This window comes from Galeopterus variegatus, unplaced genomic scaffold, assembly GCF_000696425.1.
Source record: "Galeopterus variegatus unplaced genomic scaffold, G_variegatus-3.0.2 Scaffold264, whole genome shotgun sequence".
Taxonomy (NCBI): domain Eukaryota; kingdom Metazoa; phylum Chordata; class Mammalia; order Dermoptera; family Cynocephalidae; genus Galeopterus; species Galeopterus variegatus.
Window position 1 is genome coordinate 750,474 of NW_007726375.1, and position 24,998 is coordinate 775,471.

Genomic DNA, 24,998 nt, shown 5'->3' on the forward strand with positions numbered 1-24,998 from the left:
TGACTTACTTAATTCAAATGGAAAAAAAAAATTTAACCTTCACAAATTTATAGTATGTAGGCATGTATATTACATTCTTGCATTCAAAATAAGGTAGTAACTAAGGAGCAGGCACTGGTGCGTGCACTGCGAGGAAAGGCCCTTTATTTTTTATTTTTTGTCCTTTTTCGTGACCGGTAAGGGGACCACAACCCTTGGTGTGGTGTCGCCCACACCGCGCTCAGCCAGTGAGCACACTGGCCATTCCTATATAGGATCTGAACCCGGCGGTGGGAACGTCGCTGCGCTCCCAGCGCCGCACTCTCCAGAGTGCGCCACAGGCTCGGCCGGAAAGACACCTTTATTTCCTGTCCTCCTTTTAAGGATGTTATAAGAACACCGTGCTTCTGTGTGTGATAGTACAGAAATATCTGGGGTAAAATTTGAGAAACTCTTAGGATAAATTAGCTTCTTGTAAATGCTGGTTTTTTTGGACCAGTTTTTGGTATTTCTATTATTAATAAATGACTGTCTGGTTCAGAAGAATTATTCTTGCTTATTGCTCATTCTCTAGGTATATATAACTTTTTATATGTTTGTATCTTAAAGGAGTTATTCAAGTGTCATAAGACTGTTTCTGTAATTGCTAAGCTACCTAAACCCTGCTCTCTTTTTTTGATTGCATTTCAGACAATACTATTGATTGGCTAAGTAAATAGAGTATTGTAGGTAGTCTATATAATTTTTTGAATGACTCCTGACATCTAGCAATGGGAATAACTCACATTTTGGCACTTCTTTAAAAATAAAAAGAATGTACTTTCATACTTTTTTTTCCTCTAATTTATACATATTCAATTTTTTAAAACTTATTTTAAAAGTATATGGAAACCAGTATTATAAATGCCATCTGGAGAAAATGAAAATTCTGTTTATTAGTTTGATAGGATTATGTTTCAGGCATAGTTTTTTTTTAAAGTTTGTTATTATTTTTAGTTGGCATATAATAATTGTATGTATTTATGGGATACAATGTGATTTTTTATTGGTTATGAATATTTATGAGCTACAAAGCTGATTGTCACCCCTTGTGCCTATGATGTGAAGGCCAGATTCATACTGGCAGCATACCCATTACCACAAGTTGCATTTGTACCCCGTGTCCCCCACCCAATTATCCCCAACCTCCCTCTCCCTCCCCCTTTCCCCCTGACTCCACTTTGTAGCGCAAGGAATGCTCTCTCCTTCTGCAAGACCAGTGCACCACTGTGGTCTTTCTTTCCTTCCTTTTTCTCTCTTTGCTCCCACATATGAATGAGCACATGTGGTATTTATCCCTCTGTGCTTTGCTTATTTCACTCAACATAAGTTTCTCCAGGCTCATTCGTGTTGCTGCAAATGGCAGGATTTCACTCTTTTTTATGCTTGAATAGTACTCCATTATGTATAGATACCATATTTTCTTTTTTTTTTTTTTGACCAGTAAGGGGATCACAACCCTCGGCACAGTGTGGTCAGCATCACGCTCAGCCAGTGAGCGCACCGGCCAACACTATATAGGATCCGAACCCGCAGCCTTGGCGCTCCCAGCGCCGCACTCTCCTGAGTGAGCCATGGGGCGGCCCTAGATACCATATTTTCTTTATCCAATCACCTGTTGACGGACACTTAAGCTGAGTCAATATCTTGCTTATTATGGATAGTGCTGCAATAAACATTAGAGTTCAGGTATCCCTTTGACATGCTGACTTTCTTTCCTTTGGATATGGACCCAGTAGTGTGATTGCTGGATCTGGATTGTATAATACTTCTGTTTTTAGTCTTTTGAGGAACTTCTGTTCTGTTTCCTTAACTACTGTACTAATTTACATTCCCACCAACATTGAAGAGGAGTTCCTTTTCCTCTGCATCCTCTCCAGCATTTGTTATTTTTTGCCTTTTTGATAATATTAGGCATAGTTTTTTATTGTTTTCAATGCTGCTTGACTAGATATGGGCACTTAAAACGTACTACATGCCCAGGCCTGGAGCCAGGACTCCAAATGCAAAGGGTGTACTTAGAGACACCATAGAAGAATTATTCCCTGCCTGGGCAGTTATCTACAGCAGGGCAGCTGTCCTGATTCTCATCTTTCTTTAAAGCATTTTTCCATATAGGCCTTGGCTTTGAACTTATAATGGCTTTTTGTAAAATATCAAATTTTTAAATAATTGTAATATGATTAACATGAGATAAAATGTGTAGATCTTAAGCATTCAGCTCAATGAGTTTTGACAAATGCATACCCTTGTGTATCCACATATAAAACAAGATACAGAATATTTCCTTTATCACAGAAAGTTCCCTCTTGTATCTTTCCAATAAATTTTCCCTTCATCCATCTCCAAAGCATCCATTTTCTTATTTCTGTCACTATGGATTATTTTGGTCTGTTCTTGTATTTAATTTAAAGAGAATCATATAGTAGGTATTACTTTGGATCTGGCTTCCTTCGCCTGACATAATTGTGAGAGATTCATGTGTGTCATGTATATCAGTAGTTTATTCTTTTTATTGCTGAGTATATTCTATTGTATGGATATACCATAGTTTGTTCATCATCTCCTGTTAATGGACACTTGGGTTGTTTCCAGTTGTGGCTACTATGACTAAGACTACTCTGAACATTCTCATACAACTCTTCTTGCAGATATCTGCTTATATTTCTCTTGGGTAAATTCCTAGGAGTGGAATTGCTATTCATAGGGTGCATTCATTTTTAACTTTATTAGAAACTATTGCCAATTTCTTAATGTAGTGGTGCCATTGGGTATTCTCACTAGCAAAGTTTGGGGGTGGAAGTTAAGTGTTTTTGATTATTTTTCAATTTATTTTATGTAAGAAATTTTAGAGTGGTAAATTCCAAGTGTTTAATATACTAAATTAGAAAAATAATAAGTTTTTCTTCAAAATATTTTAACATTTATTTGTACATATTTGTGGAGAACAGTATGTTGTTTCAATACATACATGTATTGCACAATGATTCACTTAGAGTAGATAGTATAGCTTTGTACCCATTAGTCCACCACTTCTCTTCCCCACCCCCACTCCCCTGGTAAATATTATTCTATTCTCTAATTCTATGAAAACCACTTTTTTTTTTTTTAGATTCCACATGTGAGTAATATCATGCAGTATTTGTCTGTTGCTGCGAAGGATAGGATATCAATTTTTTTCTTTTACAGCTGAATAGTATTCTATTATATACACCACAGTTTTTTTATCCATTCATTCCATCTCTTTGCTGTTGTGAACACTGTTGCGATGAACATGGGAGTGCAAGTGTCTTTTTGATATATTTATTTCATTTCCCTTGGGTATATACCCAGTAGTGAGATAGCTGGGTCATAAGGTGGGTCTATTTTTAGTTCTCTGAGGAATCTCCTTGCTGTTTTCCATAGTGGCTGTATCAAGAAAGCAGAATAAATCTTTAAAGAAGCCATAGTCTGAATGCTTTATCTCTCCCATCATATCCAGTGTATTTTAAACCAGATTTTTCTGGTATATAAATCAACCTATGGGTGTAGGTTACAGTTTTAGGCAGGTTTCTTTCTGTTGTGAAATTTAACTTGTATCTTAAGAGAACAAGACCCAATTCACCCCACAGTATTATCTACCCACTTATCTTTTCTGTTCACATAATAGAGGGAATACATTATACTGAAAACCATCTTGTTTTTCATTCCTGGTACTTTTGTAGCACTCTCTTGTGTGCTTCCTCACAAGGTCAGCAGATAAAGCTAGTGGAGGTATTTTTCAATATTTCACACTTCGTATTAATTTACTTAGACTCTAAACGATTTAATATCTTACTTTATTTTTTCTTTCTTAAATTCATAAAGTCCAATCATTTTAATAAGATTTTCTTGTATTTTTCATTTAATTTTAATAAGTGCAGAAAATGCACTTGATTAAACAGTAGTTATATGTGTTGTTTTAATTAAACTGTTGAATTAGGAATGAAGGACTAGATAATGAGAAACCTGACTGAGATTTTTTTCTGTAATTATTAAAGGAAAAGTGACATCACGTACAAACACACACACACACAATGTTCTTGTGAAAAAATGGTGGCCACACTTTTCAGATTATTTATTACTGATACTGCACTGCTCTCATCATTATTTCACCCCATTTATGAGAACTCAGGAATGATCTTCTAATCCAAGAGTACTTGTCACTGCAAACCTATGGATTATTTTAAAGTTTTCATTCTGAACTGACATTGACTATATCTTGAAATTAGGTAACTTGTGGTGGATTCTAAATTACAGAATCCAAAACACCATTATTTTATTTTATTTTAGGAGCAGAATTTAGTTCTTGGTGCAAGCAAACTCAAATGTAACATTCTGGATTTAAGAGCCCATATCATAAACAGATAGGATACCAGTGTTGTCTCAACTAAAACTGTGGTTAAAATATCAAATTTTTATAAAACATTTTGATCAACTATTTTCTTTTTTTGTTTTTTTGTTTTGTTTTGTTTTTTGTTTTTTTGTCTTTTTCGTGACCGGTAAGGGGATCGCAACCCACGAGCACACCGGCCTTTCCTATATAGGATCCGAACCCGCGGCGGGAGCATCGTTGGCCCCCAGCGCCACACTCTCCCGAGTGTGCCATGGGGTTGGCCCTGATCAACTATTTTCTGATGTGAACCACTTAACAGAGGTTGAAAATGTTTATGGGCTCAGTCCCCACTTGGATCAGTAGATTTGGTTCTATTTTGATAGATTCACATGCAAGGATAAATAAGAAAAAGCAGGAACTGTCTTTTTGTTGCTCCATTCTAGTAGTAGTAGTAGTAGTAGTAGTAGTAGTAGTAGTAGTAGTAGTAGTAGTAGTAGTAGTAGTAGTAGTAGTAGTAGTAGTAGTAGTAGTAGTAGTAGCAGCAGCAGCAGCAGTAGTAGCAGTAGTAGCAGCAGCAGTAGTAGTATTAGTATTAGTAGTAGTAGTTATTTTGTATCTATTAACCAACCTCTCACTATCCCTCCTCCCCCATTACCCTTCCCAGCCTCTGTTAACCACCATTCTGCTCTCTACCTCTATGTGATCAATTTTCTTAGCTTCCACATATGAGTGAGAACATGCAGTATTTTTCTGTTCTTGGCTTATTTCATTTAACATAATGTCCTCCAGGCTCATCTATGTTGCCACAAATGACAGGATTTCATTCTTTTTTATGGCTGAGTAGTAGTCCATTGAAAAAGCCATTATTCTAGAGTTTTAAATTCAAGAATATTTATATTTAATGGTAATTAAGGAAACTAGTACTTTTCAAAGTAGTTGTCAACTGCAGGGAACAATGGCTACTTATTAGTAGCAACATTTGGACTATGATAATCAAGGACAACATGCATACACAGGTACTCAGTTAAAGTGAGTTTCAGGGCTGGCCCCGTGGCGCACTCGGGAGAGTGCAGCGCTGGGAGCCCAGCGACGCTCCAGCCACGGGTTCGGATCCTATATAGGACTGCGGTGCGGGCAACACCAAGCCAAGGGTTGCGATCCCCTTACTGGTCACGAAAAAGACAAAAAAAAAAGTGAGTTTCAAAATCTGTGCATGCTGGCTTACTATTGAAATGCCAGAAACCTTAATTTTGTTACAATGTCCATACATGCTTAAGGAGAAAAAAAGTAAATATTTTATCCTCAAATTTGCCTGATAATTTTTAATGTAATATAGACATTCAATAAAAAAAAGAGAATTTTTATACAGTGAGTGTCAAAAAAATTCCTCTTTTGGACAGAAAGTAGTAACATGCCTAGTAAAAGGGGAAGGAAAGAAAAAGGAGAAAACATTTTAAATAATGAAAGGAAAATACTACCAACATATTTTGTTGTGATATCCACTAGGAAGCCTACTTCTCAAGCCCAAGTAAGCATTCAGCCTCCAAGACTATGGTAGAGTACCTTGACACCCCTCTGTTCAGAAAGATATAATACAGAAGCCATTGCTCCTGGCAGGAGTCAACAGACAGCAGCATTCATTAGGTAGTCCTCCCACTCTCTATGCAACAGTCTGTAGTGCCCTCCAGGGACTGTGCTGTCTGACCCCCTCACCTCCCTTCAGCCCAACCCCCAGGTGACAGCTTAGGTGAGAGGATCAAGATTCACACTGGGTGAGTTCAGAAGCCATCCTGGCTTATAACTTCCTATCCACAGGAGCTAATATTTCTTTTATCAACCCCATAAGCATAGTTTGCAGGATCTCCACAAGGGATATGTTTACATATAAGAGTTACTGCACTTAGACAAACCCAATATTATAGTTTCCAATCAGGTATTTATACTTCTCTCAGTCCAAATGAAATCTCCTAACCAAGGTTCATTTTTACCATAAGCAGTGTTGCTTAGCAACATAGTTACCACATACCACCTTATCTGGTTACTAAGGAAACAGAGCTACAAAGTTATCAAAAGGTCAAATTCTCGTGCAAGAAGGGTAGGGGTCATGTTAACCCATTACCCACATCTGGTCTTATCCAGAGAAATGTACAATTAAATTGAATTTATGATTTTAGATGTGGATATTGTATAATTCCCTGTTGTGATTTCTTTTTTTTTTTCTTTTCTAGAGCTAATGTACACAGTCGAACTTGCTGGAGGGCTTGGTGCTATCCTCTTGCTGCTTGTTTGTTTGGTGACCATCTACAAGTGTTACAAGATAGAAATCATGCTCTTCTACAGGAATCATTTTGGAGCTGAGGAGCTGGATGGAGGTAAGTTGAGTTCTCCCTTTCATTGTTCTTTCTGAATATTCTTATTTATTTCCTGTCTTTGCTTTATTGAGGGGAAAGAAAAGTTACCTTCATAACCACTGGTAGCACCTCTAATAATTTTTCAATGTTCAGTTTGTAAATTCATTTTTTTGGCCAGAAATATATATGTAATGCTTCGGAACCAATAGGTATTTTCCTCTGAAGGGTACAGAAAACACCTATCCTTTTTAGAATCGTATTCCAAACAGCACTCACAAATTACAAACATGGATTGCAATGCCATCAGTATTTATTTTCTCTCACCTTGTAATCAGTATTGAAAGGCTAGCTTTCCTCTTCTATAGGTGAGGAGTGTCTCATTTAATTTTGTTCTCTAGCCCAGTAGTTTGAAGTGAATCTCAATTTGTTCCTGTTTAAACTGATCAGTTATAATAAACTATACTGAATATGTTTGAATTCACCCAGCAGTCTTTTCAATCTTGTTTATTTAGCTATATTTAGATAGGCTAATTTTTATTCCAAGTGTGGACCAACAGATAGAAAAGTGTACAAGCACATTGTTTTCACAATAATACATCTAATATTTTCATTCACACTGGACAAGTAAATATTGTTTTCACAGAAATCATAATGATTATTTGCTTGTGGTCAGCCATGAATATGTATACAATCTAAGAGGAATTTGGGGTCCTTAAAACTCAGTTCCCTAAACTGCCCATTAGAGGATTTAAATTTCTTCCTTTTTGTTCATTGGAAAAAGATCACAAACACAAGATAAACTTGCAATACCAGAAGCATATGCAAACTGACAAAGAATAGTGAAGATAGATGATAAAGGTTTCTATAAAGGATATCTATAAACTTTCTTTTCATTGACTGTCACTTTTGCACTAAATGATACAAAGCAAAATAAAGCAATTCCCCACGTTGCCAAATTTCCAGGGTCCTCAGAAATAAATCCACAGGCAGAACTGTAGGTTGTCAGACTTGTGAAGAGGAGCAGTTCATTCACCCTGCCCAACACTCCTCATTTACCCTTCTCCCCTTCCCATTAGGGTGAAGTCTGAGCTGCAGCAAAACTATTTGTTTTAGTTTTTAAGTGCCAATTTACCTATTTGTTCTTTGTTTCTTGCCTATTCATACAAATTATTAGTATTTATTTTTTGCTACTGCTTCAAAGAGATGAGAAAATTGTCAATGTCAGAGCTGTTGTTGGATGAATACCAAGCAGAGTGCTAGGCGTTCTTAAAATCAGTCTTGCTAAGCCTCGCAAAAATTCTGAGGTCAATATGATAATCTCCATGTTACTGATAAGGCAACTGAGGCTCCCAGAGATTAAATAGCTTACTCAAGAAGATAACACAAATATTATTGTAAGTGTCCTAGACTGAATTTGAAAATAAGTCTATTTCCAAAGACATTATTTTATTGAACACTGAGTCCCTGTTGGGAAAATAGAATAATTTAATCAGGCTCCCCTCGCCTTAGGTTAGGTAGGGGGTGGTACAGCATTCTTTGTAAGCAAGTTGTGCATGCGTGGAGTTAGTGTGCCTGTGCGGCACTGCCATGGCTTTGCTGGTGACTGCCTCCGGCATCTGCTCTGTGCAGCCATGCTTTCCAACCTACAGCTTGCAAGGATCTGTTTGCCGGTTACCTAGCTCACAGACCTGTGTGTGAGGGGTCTGGCGACCCAGCCTGGCATGTGAGGGGTCTGGTGACCCAGCCTGGCGTGTGAAGGGTTTGTGACTGAAAGAAAGTGAGCTGAGACACTGGGTACTGATGAAGCTTTATTAAAAGAAAAGAATCTGCCAGGCTGCCCTCAAAATGGAGGACAGCACCAGGTGTAGGGTGGTAGAGCTTATATAGGGCGCCAAGGGCTGGCTGATACAATCAAGGAGGGGCATTATGCTAATATGGAAACTGCAAGACCAGGGTGGAGAATTGCACCCTTGCAGAAGCAAAAGAGTTTCTGTTTAAATCACAAGGCTTCTCCTGAAGGGAAGGTGGGAGGGGTCTGGTGCTGGAGTGGAAGACAAGGCCCGCAGCTATTTTGTGCTTATTGTGTGCACAATGGTGCCGGTCACTTCCAAGATCCATCATTCCCACCTTTTAAGTATAGGGAGAAGGGAAAAGGGGTGAAGGTCTTGTTCTTCTGAAGCTACTTCCTGCTGGAGATGGGTGAAGATATGGAAAAAGTAAAAGATTTATGTTGGTGGGTAAAACAATTAGGCAGCGGGGTATTGGTTTCGTGTGGGGAGGCTGTATTCCTTGGGGGAAGGGTCGCTGATTCTGAGGGGCTGATATCCTCAGCGCAGGAACAATACGGTGACCTTTTGGTTGGTGAAAGCCTCCACTCATTCCTGCAAGAAATTAGAGAAACACCAAAAGAGACAGGGACCAAAAAGTAGGATGAGACAAAGTTAGGGGTCCTAGTAGGGGCATAAGCCAGAGTATTCAAGTGTTTAGTGACTGGGGCCACCCCCAAGGTGTGTTTGTGTTTTGTAACCCTTTGCATTGGCGATCAATGCTTGCCTTTATATGGTTTAAGTTGTTTTGGATCACACCACACTCATTTACGTAGTAACAGCATTCCTCCCCCAAGAAAAGGCAGGTGCCTTCCTTCTCGGCTATAAGGAAGTCAAGGGCCCGGTGGTTCTGTAAAGCGACTGTTGAGAGTGAGGTGACCTGTCGCTGGAGGGAGGAGATGCTTTCTATATTTAGTTCTTATGAGAGTTTTTGATAGAATTGAGAGGCAGTAGCAAGGCCTGTTATGCCAGTCCCAGTTGCAGGAAGGATCCCTGCACCAATTAAAAAAGATACAATTAGTGTCCTACAGAAGCGGGGGCACTTCCTGTGGGGGGCAAAGTTAGTCCCAGTGCCATCCCCATCCATCCGCCTGTCTGGACAGTGATGTTGGGGATGAGCCAAATGAATATGCAAGAAATCACGTTAGGGGGCAGGCAACAGGATACATAGGAAATATTTTTCCTATGGGAAATAGGATACATAGGAAATATTTTTCGGTTTTAGGGCATGGATGAGGAGGGGGTAAGTGAGTGGTAGCATTTGGTGTTAGTGAGGCAGAGTGTGGGCAGGCCCCACACAAGGCTGACAGTCCCCGCTGAGGTGGGATTAGAGGAAAGTGAAGAGACGTTTGTGGAAACATTGCAGGCTGCATCGACAGGGAGGGGGGTGACCACGAAAAGTTTCTTGCAAAGTGGGAGACAGATGAGTCACTTGGGGAGCAGTCCGATTCGTTGAAGACTGCATCGTCCCTGCGGACCTGGAACCTCCATGTTCCAGGTAAGGGGGAGCATTGAGACAGGAGGAAAATCACAGGAAGGATGCAAAGGGAAGCGGGCCTGCAAGAGTGAGAGGATAATCACTAGGGGAAAGATCATCCTTCTGGGATTGGGGGAAGAGCAGAGGCCCTGGAGATTTTCAGTTTTGTGGGTCCTAAAATGGACAAAGTGTAAGGAGATGTTGGGTTGGGGGTTGAGTAGAGGGACCCCTCTGGTTTGGGTGTTAACAGATTCTTTGGGTAAAGTCTCAGGTGCTTGTTTTACCAAGGATAAGTGATACAAAGGGGCCTTTCCTAGTACTTTTACTACTGTGGGGGTGGCGAGAAGTGCTGTATAAGGCCCTTCCCAGCATGGTGAGAGAGGCTTTGGGATTCAGGCTTTAATATACACTTGCTGTCCCAGGCTCAGTTTAAAGTCTGGGGAGGGGTGCTAGGGAAAGGATGAGGTAATAGAAGGTTGGCCTGTTCCTAAAGAAGATCCCTAATGAGCGAAATCATAGGGAGATACTAGCCTAAACGTGATGAGCTGGAAGGGAGAGGTGTGAGAGTGAAGGGGCTACCGTACATAAGTTCGAGGGGTGCTGAGGCCTGTGGGCTTGCAGGGGGCATCCCGCAGGCGAGTGAGTGACTGGTGGATAGGCCAAAACGAGGGATGGTTTCTGAGGTGAGAGCATGCGTTACTGCTGTAGCATCCTCTGCAGTGCAGGGAAAAGCCTCAAACCAATCCGAAAAGCTATCTACTAAGGTTAGAAGATAGCGTGTCCTTTTGTGCGGAGAGTAATATAGGGCTGAAGAAGGTGTAGTAGGAGTTCATAGCCTATATGAACCAAATCATGGAAATCTAAAAGGATTTGCTCAGCTTGTGTAGTAGGGAGGACATAGTGACCGGAGAGAGTATACCAGTTGTCCTTCCTCTGTGCTCCCAGTTTTTGGAGCTGTTGTATTTCTTGGGGTGTATATTGGGGTAAGGGCATAGGGGCCATAAGAAGGACCTGAGCAGGAGAGGAAGGGTGGGGTCCTGGTGACTGAGCCGCCTGTTTTGCAGTTAGATCCACCAGTTTGTTTCCCTGGGCTATGGGGTCATTGGAGGCTTGGTGTCCTCTGCAGTGTATAACCCCAACCTCCTTTGGGAGTTGTGCAGCCTCAATAGTTTGTGTTATATTTACTACGGCATAACCCACCTGGGGGCAGGCGTGGAGGTGGTGCTCCTGTCTATGAACTGTGTAATGGGATGCTGGGAGAGGTGTGGAAAGGAATTGAGAAAGAGGTCTAAAGCCTCCATGCAATTGTGTTCTAAGGATCATGAGTGTTTGGGGATGAGAGTGCCTGGATTTTAAGGGAGGGCTAGGTTTAAAGGAGAACTGGGAGTTTTCAATGAAAGAAAAGTGAATAAGTTGTAGGCGAGAAAGGGAGAAAATTGAGTTGGCCTGCGGCTGAGAAGGTCTTGACTGTTTGTTGTCCAAAAGTTATTTTAAGGGCCAGCATAATGAAAGAAAGTGAGCCGAGATGCAGGGTACTTCTTATGCACCAAAAGCAACGGGCAGCCTGGGGCTGACCTCAAAATGGGGGGCAGCCCGGCAGACTCTTTTCCTTTAATAAAGCGTGAACAGTACCTGGCATCTCAGCTCACTTTCTTTCAGTGACTCAGTCTATAACGGGCTTGAGGGGTCTGTGAGCTCCAACCCCAGCCATAGCTCAACAATTGGCCCAGTCGGTGCAGAATTACCAGCAGGTAAAAGAGCTCGACAACTGGCATAGTCGTGTAGCTTTACAGTCCCTATTATTTTTTATTTTTAAAAAATGTCTGTTTAGTATAATCTAGTGATCTGCTGTTGTTTGTACCATTAGCACAGTAGACGATATTTGAAAAAGCAGATTACCTAAAGTCTCACTCTATCTATTAACCCTATTTTGAATATGGTTATTGTGTGTTCTGAATGATATCATTTTATCCAAACCATCGATATCCAGTGCAGTTTTTATCTGTCAATTTTTGAATATAGAATATGGTGGGATATAATGGAAGAAGTATGAATCATATACAATTTAACTTCAGTTATTTGAAGGGTTTTTTTGGGGGGGTTCGTGCCAATTGTGAACACTTCAATCAGTTACTTGGGTAACCTTATTGGATTTCATTGCTATTCTGAAGCTGCTGGGTCCTTGGTTTTTCTAAAGTGGTTTAAGTAAGAAAATAAAGCAAACACATACTAACAAATAGTATTCTAACAGATGACGAGATTCTCTCAGAAAACTAATTTAGTTAATAAATGGCTTAGGAATTGTTAGAACTCTGTCCCTAGAGCCATCTTGAATGTAATCAGGGACCTATTAGGACTTCCTTGAGATGCCATGGTGAATGCATTTGGCTCAAAGAAAACCAAGATAAAAAACTTAATTATCATCTGGGTAATGTTAATGTACAAGTGAAGTTAGTGTACAAAGACTGCCAAGGCAATGAGTGTTCAAATTATGGGAAGAAAATCTTACTACAAGTACAATCACATGCGTAACCTCCTTACATTAAAGCAGACCTATTCCTAATAAATGATGGTCAGGGGCCCACCCTTAACTCCTCTCTCTTGCTGCATCTCACGTGACCCCCTAGAACTTCCAGAAACACTGTTTCATCAGAACCATATTGCAGTAATAATAGTAATAATGTAGCAAAGTTCAAAATCTATATCTTAACAAAAGTTAGATGTGCATACATGCAACTTTCTTTAATGTTCTAGTGCTCTAAAACCATTCAACTTGGCTCTCAAGTTCCCATTTCCACTGATGGCAAAAACTTATAACCTTGCCACTCCAAGATAACTCAGTCACTTCTGGTTTGGAATTCATCTTCTTTTGGGTTAACACTCAGTTGAAAATTAGAATCTACCACCTCCCCTCTCCTTCCTTTTTTCACCCAAGAAACCTGTTTCTAGGAAACTCATGTATAGCTTTTTGGTAAAGAAGAAGGGCATCTGTCGCATATGCCATCCCATTCCCACTTGAGCTACTACCACCTGGTCTTTGGACACACTGAGCTGCTTTGAACACACTTGAGTATTGGACATACTTGGTTATTCAAGGCCAAGATCCTTACTGTGGCCTCCAGTCACAAGCTTCACACACTAGTCCAGACTTTTCTCATTTGGAAAATCAGACATTCTTACCTGTGTTTCTAGTACCATAAACTCTGCTATACTCATACTCAAATCCCTATTTTTTAAAAAAATCATCTCCTTCACCTATTGCCTCTTTAACATGCAGGTCCCATGCTGGGTGCAAGAACTTTTTACAAAGTTTACCATTTCCCAGTATCTTTGTTTGAAAAAGGACATGAATCCTTACTCTTCTCAGATTCTGCCTCAAGCCTTAGGAGCTTCTGTTATTCCCTTCCCCTCCTTGGGATCCTGAGGCTTCTTTTGAAAAACACAAGCAGCCTCTAAACCTCGGTCACATCCCCTTAGATCTTTCTACACACACATTCTATTATGGTCGAATAATCATCTACTCTTCCAGTGGTGGAAAACTTCTCTGACATCATCAAATCCCTATGATTCCTAGCTCTCCCATGAATCTTTTCCTGAGTCTTTTCCTCTTTTTCTTAGATGGCTAAGAAAAACATCAAGCTTTTCAGATTCTTGTCTTGGCTTTTCAAAAAATGTATTTTACATGTCAAAGCTGAGAAATGCCTTCTTTATTCTTGGCCACCATATTTAGCTCCCCTGAAAGGGAAATTCATAATATACTTTTGGAAGTAAGGAAAGGTAAAGTGTATAAAGAACAGGGAAAGAAAGTTTAGCTAATATTTTGAAGTAATGACTTGCTATGGCAATAGGCAACATTCACTGACCATTTATTGAATATTTGTTGAATATCAAGTGCTGTGTTGACTACTTACTTGACATTCAGAGATACACGACTGGAAGACAGAATTTAAACCCAGGTCTAAATTTACTCCAGTTCCCAAAATTGCAGTCATTGTACCAGAGTGGGAAATTCTGTTTTTAAAAACTGCCTTCATTTTGCCTGTCAGAGCAAGTCGAGGCTTCTTAGTTCAGAAAGCATTTGCTATTAAATAGTGGTCCAACTTACTTTTGCAGCATTGCCACACGCATGGAATCTGAACATGCAGAGTTCTAGTTAAAATGAAATGCTGGTCTTTGGACAAACACAGCTGTTGAGAACTGACCTAAGAATGTAATCGTGCATAATCCTCAGGTTATTTTGGATAAATGAAGTAACCATAATGGTTAGGGGTAGGAGAGGGTTAGCTATTCCTCCACCACCTTGATTTCAAAATAAAATAAAAGAAAGTTTGAACAAATTCTGCCATATATAATTTTATTAACAGACAGGCATATAAACTTAAAGAAGTTCCAACTTTGTGTGTGTGTGTGTGCATGTGCGCTTGCTCCCAAAAAAACTTTGCAAGAAATTTTCCCCTGAGGCAAATGTGACAATATTGCAGCAGTAGGATTGGGCTAAGAATATTTTTCATCAGGGCACAAGACTATTTTGGAATTAAGCCTAGAAGAGCTTCCCCAAGAGGGCAGGCTACAGGCCCTACTAGATTCTTGCAAGGGGTACGGTGTGTGTCTAAATGGTAAGCAATCCATATGTCTGAAATAGCACTGATTTCACCATGGAGAAAATATTTCCAAGATTCATTATACTTAGTAAAAAGCCACTAATTTTAACAATGAAACCTGATTTCTAACATCCATTGTGCTACTTAATGAAGCATCTATTTTTGATCAGAAATAAGGATAGTTTAAGTGCTTGTAGTGGCTGCCTCTCGAGTGTTGCCTTATTTTTATTAAACACTAGCTGACCATCCTGATAAGGGCAGCCTACTGTCTCTGGAGCAGAACTTATGCTCTGCTGCACCGTTTGTGCTGACATAATTATAAAGAAAATACAGACACCATAATGACATCAAAATCCTTTGCTCCTCCATGTCCTTGTGTGGAGTGTCCCTTACAGTTTTGTTTAAAAGCTTGTAGCCCTGCTTTACATTTGCTTTTCTCAGGGTGCAAAGTGTTTTCTGTTGTTGTTTTTGTCCTTTACCCCCAACTATGAGGTATGCGAGGTATGCTTACTCATAATGACATCAGGGCAAGCTTATAAGAACACGAAAATCACTAATATGATTCCTATTTTTAAAATTAAGGAAAAGATCTCCTAGCCTTACATTGGGAGTTGTTACAGATATTGGACATAATGAGTTAGAGCAATCTTTTATAGACTCCACCTCCCACCTTTGGAAAACATGAACATCTGTTCCATTTCAGTCATAAGAGACAAACTGGCACCTATGCAATCTTAAGCCATAGAATTTATTGTTCTTTCTCCTTCAGTTGCAAGGTCACTATTCATAGACTCAGGAATTATTGTCCTCGCATCCATCAGTGAAACACAGTACCTCTGTAAATCATGTAGAAACTCTATAGGATTTTTTGCATATACAGGAACAATCTAAAATGAGTTTTTGAATTCCAGAAGGAGAGTTGTATAGTTGTTTTTGGCATATGACTTGCCCAAAGTCATAAACTGTTAAAGGTAAAAACCAAGCCTTCTTATTCAAAATCCTGCGCTCCCTTTACTACTCTTCGACTTATCCTCTTAAGACTTCTGACATCTAAGTTGCCTGCTACCCTTTTAAGGATACAAGGGAAGGAAAGTAGTATCTATTGAATGACTTCTTTGGGACAGGTATTTTTCTATATGGTGGAGACTCATTTAGTAATAGATATATTCAAGAAGGTGCTGTTTTATAGATCAGGAAACATAGTCAATTGAGTTATATAAAAAGTTATGGTAGTCAGGATTTGAACTCAGCTGTTTTTGGTTTTTTTCATGATATTGCATGATAAATATTTTAATGAGTGTCACATTTAAGAATTTGAGAGCTTATAGGTTCAAATAGTCCAGAAAAGTATCAAATGGTGAAACATGTAAACTTGAAGAATATTTTTAAAATTTCAGTGTAAAACTTAAGCAGCTTTATTTTAGAATACAATTGCCAGAGGTTACCATGACAGAATTGAAATGAAAAGTGAGATTTATTAAAACAACGACATTCAATAATCACAAAATCAAGTTATTAAGATTATATCTATCTAATATTTGTTAACTCAAAGATATATAATCAATCTCTTCAGGGTTTTTTATTTGAAAAAATATATCTTGGAAATGTGAGGAAGCATGAGGTAGCAAATCTGAGACATCTCAAGATGTCTCTAAGAAATGTGGCTTAATTTTTGGAAATTCTTGTTTTTTCAAACTATATCAATGCTAATTTTAAATTATCACAGTTTTCTGTAGTAATATGCCACACCTAAACATGCAAAATCTCATTTTGGTAACCCATCTGCTGAATGATGGCTTCTGTCGCTAGCCAACTTCACTTGCATGACTTACAAATATTTGAGAATTATAAAAAAAAAAAAGAAATGGCCAGCTGCCAATAACATCTGACAACTATTCAGTAGGTTTTTAAAGGTTAAAAACTCCCAAAGACCCGGATGTCAATCTCAAACCATTTCTACTGTCAGTAAAATCTCTTTCTTAGCCCAGATCCAATATAGCCACCACATTCATCTTGAAAGGGAATCTTCCATCTACATTTTCTTAAAAGCTGTATTACTCTAAAAATTCCAAGGATCCCTTGGCTTCTCAATCTTCTTAAAAAGGATAACATTCTCTCATGTGAAAGAGAAGGATGTGTTTATCACCTTTCCGAGCACTTTTTCTTTATTATTTTTGATCTATTTTCTCTTTTTTATTTTAATATTTATTTGTACATATTTGTGGGGCACAGTGAATTGTTTCAATACATGCATATACTGCACAATGGTGCACTTACGGTAGATAGCATAGTTTTGTACTCATTAGTCCAAACCTTTTTTTCATTCCTGATACACAGTTCCATTTTTTCCTTTATCCATCAAGATTTCTTAAAAATATTTTAAATCTGTGTTTTTATTTCTTAACTTTGCAGGGTCCAAACTTCCCTTTTCTCCCTAAAAGATATGTTTATAAAACACCAAAGCAAGTAATTAATTCAATTTAAGGAGAAAAATCTGCCAAACCTGTTGCTTGACTTCAGTTAACAAAACAACTAGTTGATTGATTAGATCCTGGTTTTTTTTTTTTTTCGTTTGTTCTTTGTTTCTTGATGGGGCATCTCAGCCAGAATCTCATGAAAGTTGTAAAAAGAATAACTTAAGGACTATCTTTGAGATTATAAAGAAGTATCACAAAGAGTGTGTACAGCCGCTGTTTTCCATCTCTGCAGTGAACAGAATTATAGTTGGTGGCTTAACGTACAGAAGGAAAGAATTAGTGAATAAAGCTCAGAGTAAGAAATAGACTCTTATACCACCTGTGACTACTTTTAAGTTGTTTATAAACCAGCATTGAATCTAAATTATCTTAGCCCTGTCCTTTAAAAAGGACATAACCAAAAAATGGTTATAAAAATGTCAACTTTTTTAAAGTTTCACCAGTCACATGAATCTCATATACATTAAGATTTGTAAGTATATGTTCTTATAGATATCAAAAACTATCCAAGAGATATTACCCAAGATGCATATTCAGTCGGTACTTGGGAAAAGGAAGAAACCTTAGAATTCATATGATTTTGAGTAAGGAAACATTGCTGAATTTAATATGGTATCTGGCACTCTGTTTGCAGTCTGACAGCTTTTAAGATGGGTTTGGTTCTGGTGGTAAATAAATGCCTAACCCATTACAGCACTGACATAGACTCTGGGGAAAGAAAGAAATTAGATATCAATAAACTGCCCCATTGATTTGAAGATGGTGCTGAAGATGCTTGCAAGGGGCTTTCTACAAAGATAATCTTCTTGTGAACAACACCTTTTAAACTGGGAGATATTAACTTAAATGCTATAAATTTGTCCAGATGATATAAAGAGAAAGAAAACTGAATGAGGCCGTAGCACCAATTCCTGAAGTTTATCTGAGGTTAATATGTTAACTTCCTATATTACTCTAGGCAAGAATCAAGATCCCTTTTTGATAAAAATGTATATTTTCAGCTATTATATTTGAAATGCATGCCCTCTAAGCATTAGGACCATTTATCATGGAGCCAAGGAGGGCAAGGTTTAGTTTTCATGGTGCTCTGGTCAATTACCTGGCAGCTGACTGCAGCTGCTTGATGTCATTGAGAACTCCACATGCATATACCCTGTTCTAGAACAGAGTTCCTCAAAGTGTGACCCATGGACCAGCAGCAGCATCTCCCTGGAGTTTGCTATAAATGCAGATTCTCAGTACTTACTCTAGACCTACTGAATGAGAAACTCACCTGGAGGTGGGGCCCAGCGGTCATTTTAACAAGACCTCCAAACAGTTATCAATCATGGTCAAGTCTGAAAATCACTTTCCAAGAGGCGTTTACATGGACACGTAAGGTCTTCTCTTGAATCACAGTGAGAAACTACAGCTCAAGACTATTCCAAAGGAGCCTTACTAAACTCTGACCCTACATCTCCTGGTAATCTCTTGAGGAGTCCGGGCAGCATGGAGTCTACATCTCCAAAGCCATCTCTCCTGAGAAATGGCCCAGGTCTTGGGAAATCCTCAGAACTAGCTATAGGATGTGACTCATGTGATGACAAAATGAAACGTCATTCATTTATTCCATGAACAGATATGTTTGAGTAGCTACTAAATCCTAGCCACATACCTGAGGCAAGGATCTTGTAGTCTTAAGAGAGAAGGTAATATACGAGTTCAATAATATAATACGTGAAAAAAGAGATTACCTCCAACTCAGGAAAGTCAGGATCAACTTCAAGGAAAATCAACTACAGATTTAGCTACTGGTTATTTAGGCAATCAGTAGCAATAGATATTTTTTGAGCTACCATAAAGCATGATGGGTGGTGAGGTTTGGTAACGTGAATTTGGTGACTCTGTTCTCCAGAAGGAGAAGGAAATGGAAAGAATCAGGTAAACTATAATTTAATAGCTGAGAAATGTGCAGGGCCTGACCTAGAAAGAAAATAGAATCCAAACAATTTGTACCAATGAATGGCTATGAGAGTATTGGTAAAGAAAAAGGATAAGTCATACATGCATCTGAAGTTTAGATATTAAAGTAAGCTTGTTATGATATTAAAATTAAAGTGAAATAAAATGTAAAGGACAGAGTTTGAGATGGGAAACTTATTATTTTGTGAGCATGTTAAATGTGAGGTTCATGCTAAATGTCCAAATTAAGGGGTCCAGGTTACAGGTAGGAGTGGGGGACTGTTCGTGGGTTATGAGGAAGAGAACAGAATTGGATATCTAGATTAGGGAGACATCTACAATTTATACAGAAGTGATTGTTGATGTGATAGGAGGAAATTAGATTATTAAAGAAAAGTGGGCTGAGAGAAAAATGAAGTGAGCCACAGAGAACATGTTGGTGAATGACAGTATTTATGGGTTGGAAAAGAAGTGTCCATAGAAGAGACAGGGGAACCAGAAGCAGACAATGTCGTGATATCCCTCTGGAATTTACCAGTGTGGGTGGACTGGTTATTTACATCTCTTCTGATTCCCAAGTCTTCTGTTGTTCATGTTGATCTGGTTTTAAAATATTTTTAAGCCTAGAGAAGACAAGGATCTAGTGTTTACACAACCCAGATTTAGGGGAGCTTTGACACTTTGTAGTACTTTGCAGCAAACTGGAAGAGAGCACCTTTCCAGACAGAAAGTAGTGCCAGCTGAGCATTCCTAATCTGAAAATCCGAAATCTTAAATGCTCCTAAACTTGAAACTTTTTGAGTGTTGACATGATGCCACCAGGGGAAAATTCCACACCTGACCACATGTGACAGTTTGCAGTCAAAACACAGATGCTCAAAACATAGCATCGTAGGTGGAGGCTGTCGTTTAACAGATGATACAGGTGCTCTGGTGATGCTACTGTGCTATTTAGTTACCCCAAACACATTGTTTGTTCACTGTATTAATGGTACATCATATTTTTTACTGTTAAGTACTTATGCGTGAATAAGTGTAAGAAAATGATTGCTTATCAGTGGCTTATAAATTCAGAGTCAGGAATGATGGTAATGCTGACCAACTGCAGATTGTCCACATGGGTGGCTGAGATAGTGACACCATGGTTCAGTGTACACCAACTTTGTTTCATGCACAAAATTATTAAAACTATTGTATAAAATTATCTTTAGGCCATGTGTGAACATAAATTTCATGTTTAGGCTTGGATCCCATCCAGAAGGTATCTCGTTATATATATATATGCGAATATTCCAAAATCCAAAAAAAAAAAAAAAAGTTGAAATCCAACACACTTCTTGTCCCAAGCATTTTGGATAAGGGATACTCAACTTGTATATGTGCAAAATACTACAATCCACAGTCTGACTTAAGAAGTCCTCCTTTTGGCCTGTGACCCTTTACTATGCTTAGTAACACATTAATCCCCTAGAAATGGACTGTTGACTTGTCTGCATCTCCTACTAGACTGGAAGATACTGACTAATATTGCAAAGGAAGATTAATATCCAATAGGTAATGCATGTGAATAACTAATGAATTAATATTTTAATTTTAAATATTAACTAATATTACATACTAGTTTTATTATGTGCTATTTTCTGTGATTGCTCACTCAACTAAAGTGTTTGTATCAACAAATGGTACCATAGATATAGTTGTTATTTTTGGTGAAAATTGAGTGGTACCCATAATACGTACAACTATATTCTAGTTGAAGAATAAAAGACATACTAAAATATGATGTATTTAGGATGAAGAATATTCTCAAAAATGTATTTTTTCCTGAAAGCCCGATTTTTTTTTTCCTTTTTGTCTTTTTTTGTGTCCGGCAACGGGATCGCAACCCTCGGTGCTGCGCCCACGCACCTCGCTCAGCCAGTGAGCGGGAACCGGTCTGTATGTGGGATCCGAACCCTTGGCGGGAGTGCCGCCACGCTCCCAAGCGGCGCACTGTAGCAGTGCGCCACCGGGCCGGCCCCGAAAGCCGATTTTTTTTTTAAAAAAGTCTTCCATAGCTGAAGATTTTCTTCCTGGGATCCTAGAGTGAAATTGTTAGTTTCTTATATACCCATGTTAACTTTAAGTGCAGTAAACAGTTTTCCAAGTTTGCCTTGAAAACTTATAATCACAGAATAACTTTTAGATGGCTCAGGATTATCAGACTACTAGAATTAACACTCATATATGGATCTCAGCTTTAGTGTCCTTGAAATCAAAAGGAGTGTCCCAAAGCCATCCAGAGCAACAGTCAAGGATGTCCATCTTTGACGTTTTTATACCTTAAATATTTTAAATTTTATGCCTAATGCAGAGTTAATTTTATTCTGAAATTTATAAAGTGTTTCAATTTGACTTGATCTCATAATCAAGTAATACACTGATGATCCTCAGGGAAGCATGGCAGAGAGCTAAGGATATTGATATTAATAGATTCGGCATATTGACAGTATGTAGAACTGAGGTGAACTATGAATCCTGATATCATATCCTAAAAAGGAAATTGACAAATGAGAGGCTCTCCAGAGGATAAAAGATTTCTTATTCTTAGAAACAATGAATGAGAAATTTTGGATACTGTGTTAAAAAAAAAATTGAGGTAAAGAGAAGCGTGTGGTAGTAGTCCACAAACATTTGAAGAGTTCTCATGTAAAAAGGGGTAAGAGTGAGGAGAGAAATCGCATTTTACTACCAAATTTCTTTCATTTATATTGTACTTTTTGATTCTTATGGCCAAACTTATTAGCATAATGAAAAATAATTTGGCAATATTTTGTGTGTGAGATAAATGGAGACCAGTAAGACAATGTGTTTTTCTATAATCATTCAGTTTAATAATATTCTCAGTCCCCAAATCCAAGAACTGATTCTCAGTAAAAAAATAATTATTCTAAGTTCTATTTTATTTTATCCACAACAGAAAATCATCACAGCACACACAATTGAAAAATCGTTTCCTCACAGTCAAGCCAGGTGCAGTTTTCTCTTTTTTTTAAAAAAAAAAATGGAAAAATGGCCATAGGCAAGAGTAAGATTTAGAGGAAGAGCCTACTACTCTCCAAATATGTGGCTTCTCTATGATTTGTGCATCAAAAATGGTGCAAGTCAGCATTTCATTATTATTTTCATTGATTTTTCTCCTACTATTTTTACAACAGCAATAACAAAAAAAATCAAAATGTGACCCTTTTCACTTCCAAACTAATCCCAGAATATTTGACATTATTGAACTCTTAATGAAGATTAATAAAGGCTTCTTTTTTTCAGTCTCCCAGAAATGGGATATTTGGAGATTTTTATGAAAAAACGTGGTTTCATGTCTTATTGTCTTCTTTGTAGAGTAATGACTTCAACTTTACTCTGTAATGTTTTTGACAGACAATAAAGATTACGATGCATATTTATCATACACCAAAGTGGATCCGGACCAGTGGAATCAAGAGACTGGAGAAGAAGAACGTTTTGCCCTTGAAATCCTACCTGATATGCTTGAAAAGCATTATGGATATAAATTGTTTATACCAGATAGAGATTTAATCCCAACTGGAAGTAAGTTAATGTTTTCACTTGAGAGTGTGCATATTCGTGTAAGTGTCTATGTAATCATTGCTTCTTACACCGAATTTCAATTTTTGTTCCTTTACTTCAAAAATTGTGTCATAGTTTCTCAAGAAAGAAATGTCTTTATGTGTTCATGTGAAATTTAATTTTTGATACCTCAGAGAAGATACTTCCATTATTCTATAAAGCATCTCATTTTATGAGCATTGACATTTAAAGAAACCAAATGATAGATTTGTACCTGGGAAAAATATTTCTAACATTAGGAGAAGCCAGGGCCAAACTCTCTTCAAAGTGATCATTGGCTATTACCATCTTTTGAAGGTGTTACCCAGGAAACAACAATTCTCGTTTAATGTGTGAAAGAGAATCCACCAGGGCTTTTTGGATCAATCATTCAATTCACTCATTCTGATACACTCTTTTCTCTTTTGTAGCATACATTGAAGATGTGGCAAGATGTGTAGATCAAAGCAAGAGGCTGATTATAGTCATGACCCCAAACTATGTCGTTAGAAGGGGCTGGAGCATCTTTGAACTGGAGACCAGACTTCGAAACATGCTTGTGACTGGAGAAATTAAAGTGATACTAATCGAATGCAGTGAACTACGAGGCATTATGAACTACCAGGAAGTGGAGGCCCTCAAACACACCATCAAGCTCCTGACGGTTATTAAATGGCATGGACCAAAATGCAACAAGTTGAACTCTAAGTTCTGGAAACGTTTACAGTATGAAATGCCTTTTAAGAGGATAGAACCCATTACACACGAGCAGTCTTTAGATGTCAGTGAGCAGGGGCCTTTTGGGGAGCTGCAGACTGTCTCGGCCATTTCCATGGCTGCGGCCACCTCCACAGCTCTAGCCACTGCCCATCCAGATCTCCGTTCTACCTTTCACAATACGTACCATTCACAAATGCGTCAGAAACACTACTACCGAAGCTATGAGTACGACGTACCTCCTACTGGCACTCTGCCTCTTACCTCCATAGGAAATCAGCATACCTACTGTAACATCCCTATGACACTCATCAACGGGCAGCGGCCACAGACAAAATCAAGCAGGGAGCAGAATCCAGATGAGGCCCACACAAACAGTGCCATCCTGCCACTGTTGCCAAGGGAGACCAGTATATCCAGTGTGATTTGGTGACAGAAAAGCAAGGGACATCCCATCCCTGGGAGCTTGAGTGGAATCTGCAGTCCAGTGCCTGGAACTAAATCCTCGACTGCTGCTGTTAAAAACATGCATTACAATCTCTAGAACACGAGGAAAAACAGGGTCTTGTACATATGTTTTTTGGAATTTCTTTGTAGCATCAGTGTCTTCCTGTTTTACCATGTCTCTTACCATTACATTTTTTGACTTTGTTTTATATGTCATTGGAATTTGTAAATTTACATTTTTTTTAAAGAAGAGACTGATGTGTAGATAGAAAACCCTTTTTTGCTTCATTAGTTTAGTTTTAGAATGGGTTTTTATTTCCTTTTTTTAAAGTTTTATTTTGCTTTTAACATTTCCTTGGGGTGCTTGGACAAATCTATCCGATGGGACAAGGAGCACCGGATCCTCTCTCGGGTTCTGCCTACGATCAGCTGGGCCACATCGACCTTCAGAGAGCAGTGCAATGGATGCCAGCATTGCCAACTGAGGAGAAAAAAAAAAAGATGAGAAGAACACTTGTTTATAGGAGAGCCCCGCCAGTCAGAGCCCTGAATCTCTTCCTTGTCCTGCCTCACTCTCCACCTCTACCCTTTCTAATGGTGGCATGATATGTAAACTCTGTGGAGGGGTGGGGGTGGGTCCAACTGTCTTAACATTTAATTCACTGTTCTTCAGAATACACTCTAGACCCAAAGGTGTGCTAGTCACTTGACAGTGACCACTACAGAGTGCCAAGAAGAGAAGATCAAGGGCATGAAAATGGGGAGAGTGTTGTTTCTGTTTTTTAAATGAGTTGATGTACCCTTATATATATATATACATATATATATAAATATATATAAAAACAACAAAACAAAACAAACAAAAAAAACAACAAAAGAAAAAAAGCAAACAAAAAAATGAAGCCCTATATTTGATCACTTCCTGAAAAGGCATGAATGTGTTTGTGGCTGTTTTTGTTTAATATTCTACTTCCTCTTTTCCTTCTATAATTTTTCTGCAAATGAGATTCTGTGCAAATGCTAGGCAAGTTAACTCAAAGGGGTGGATCAACGTGAGTCAAAATGAAATTTACTTTGAAGGCTTCCAAACCAAAGGGAAGGACAGGATGTGTCATCAAATATGTTTTGTCACTTTGTATTATACAAAATGTTATTTTCTGAAGAGTCAGAGAAAACCTTTGAA

The 24,998-nt window shown here is 38.4% G+C and overlaps 1 protein-coding gene across 1 annotated transcript in view; it reads left to right on the forward strand.

Annotated features, from left to right (window-relative positions):
* Positions 1–24,675, forward strand: part of IL1RAPL1 (interleukin 1 receptor accessory protein-like 1) — a 628,540-nt gene extending 603,865 nt beyond the window's left edge. The window contains exons 7-9 of the mRNA XM_008566696.1: positions 6,601–6,744; positions 22,463–22,633; positions 23,083–24,675. Coding sequence (XP_008564918.1) covers positions 6,601–6,744; positions 22,463–22,633; positions 23,083–23,801 — 1,034 coding nt within the window. The 3' untranslated portion in view covers positions 23,802–24,675. The remainder of the gene's footprint in view (positions 1–6,600; positions 6,745–22,462; positions 22,634–23,082) is intronic.
* The last annotated feature ends 323 nt before the right edge of the window (positions 24,676–24,998 follow it).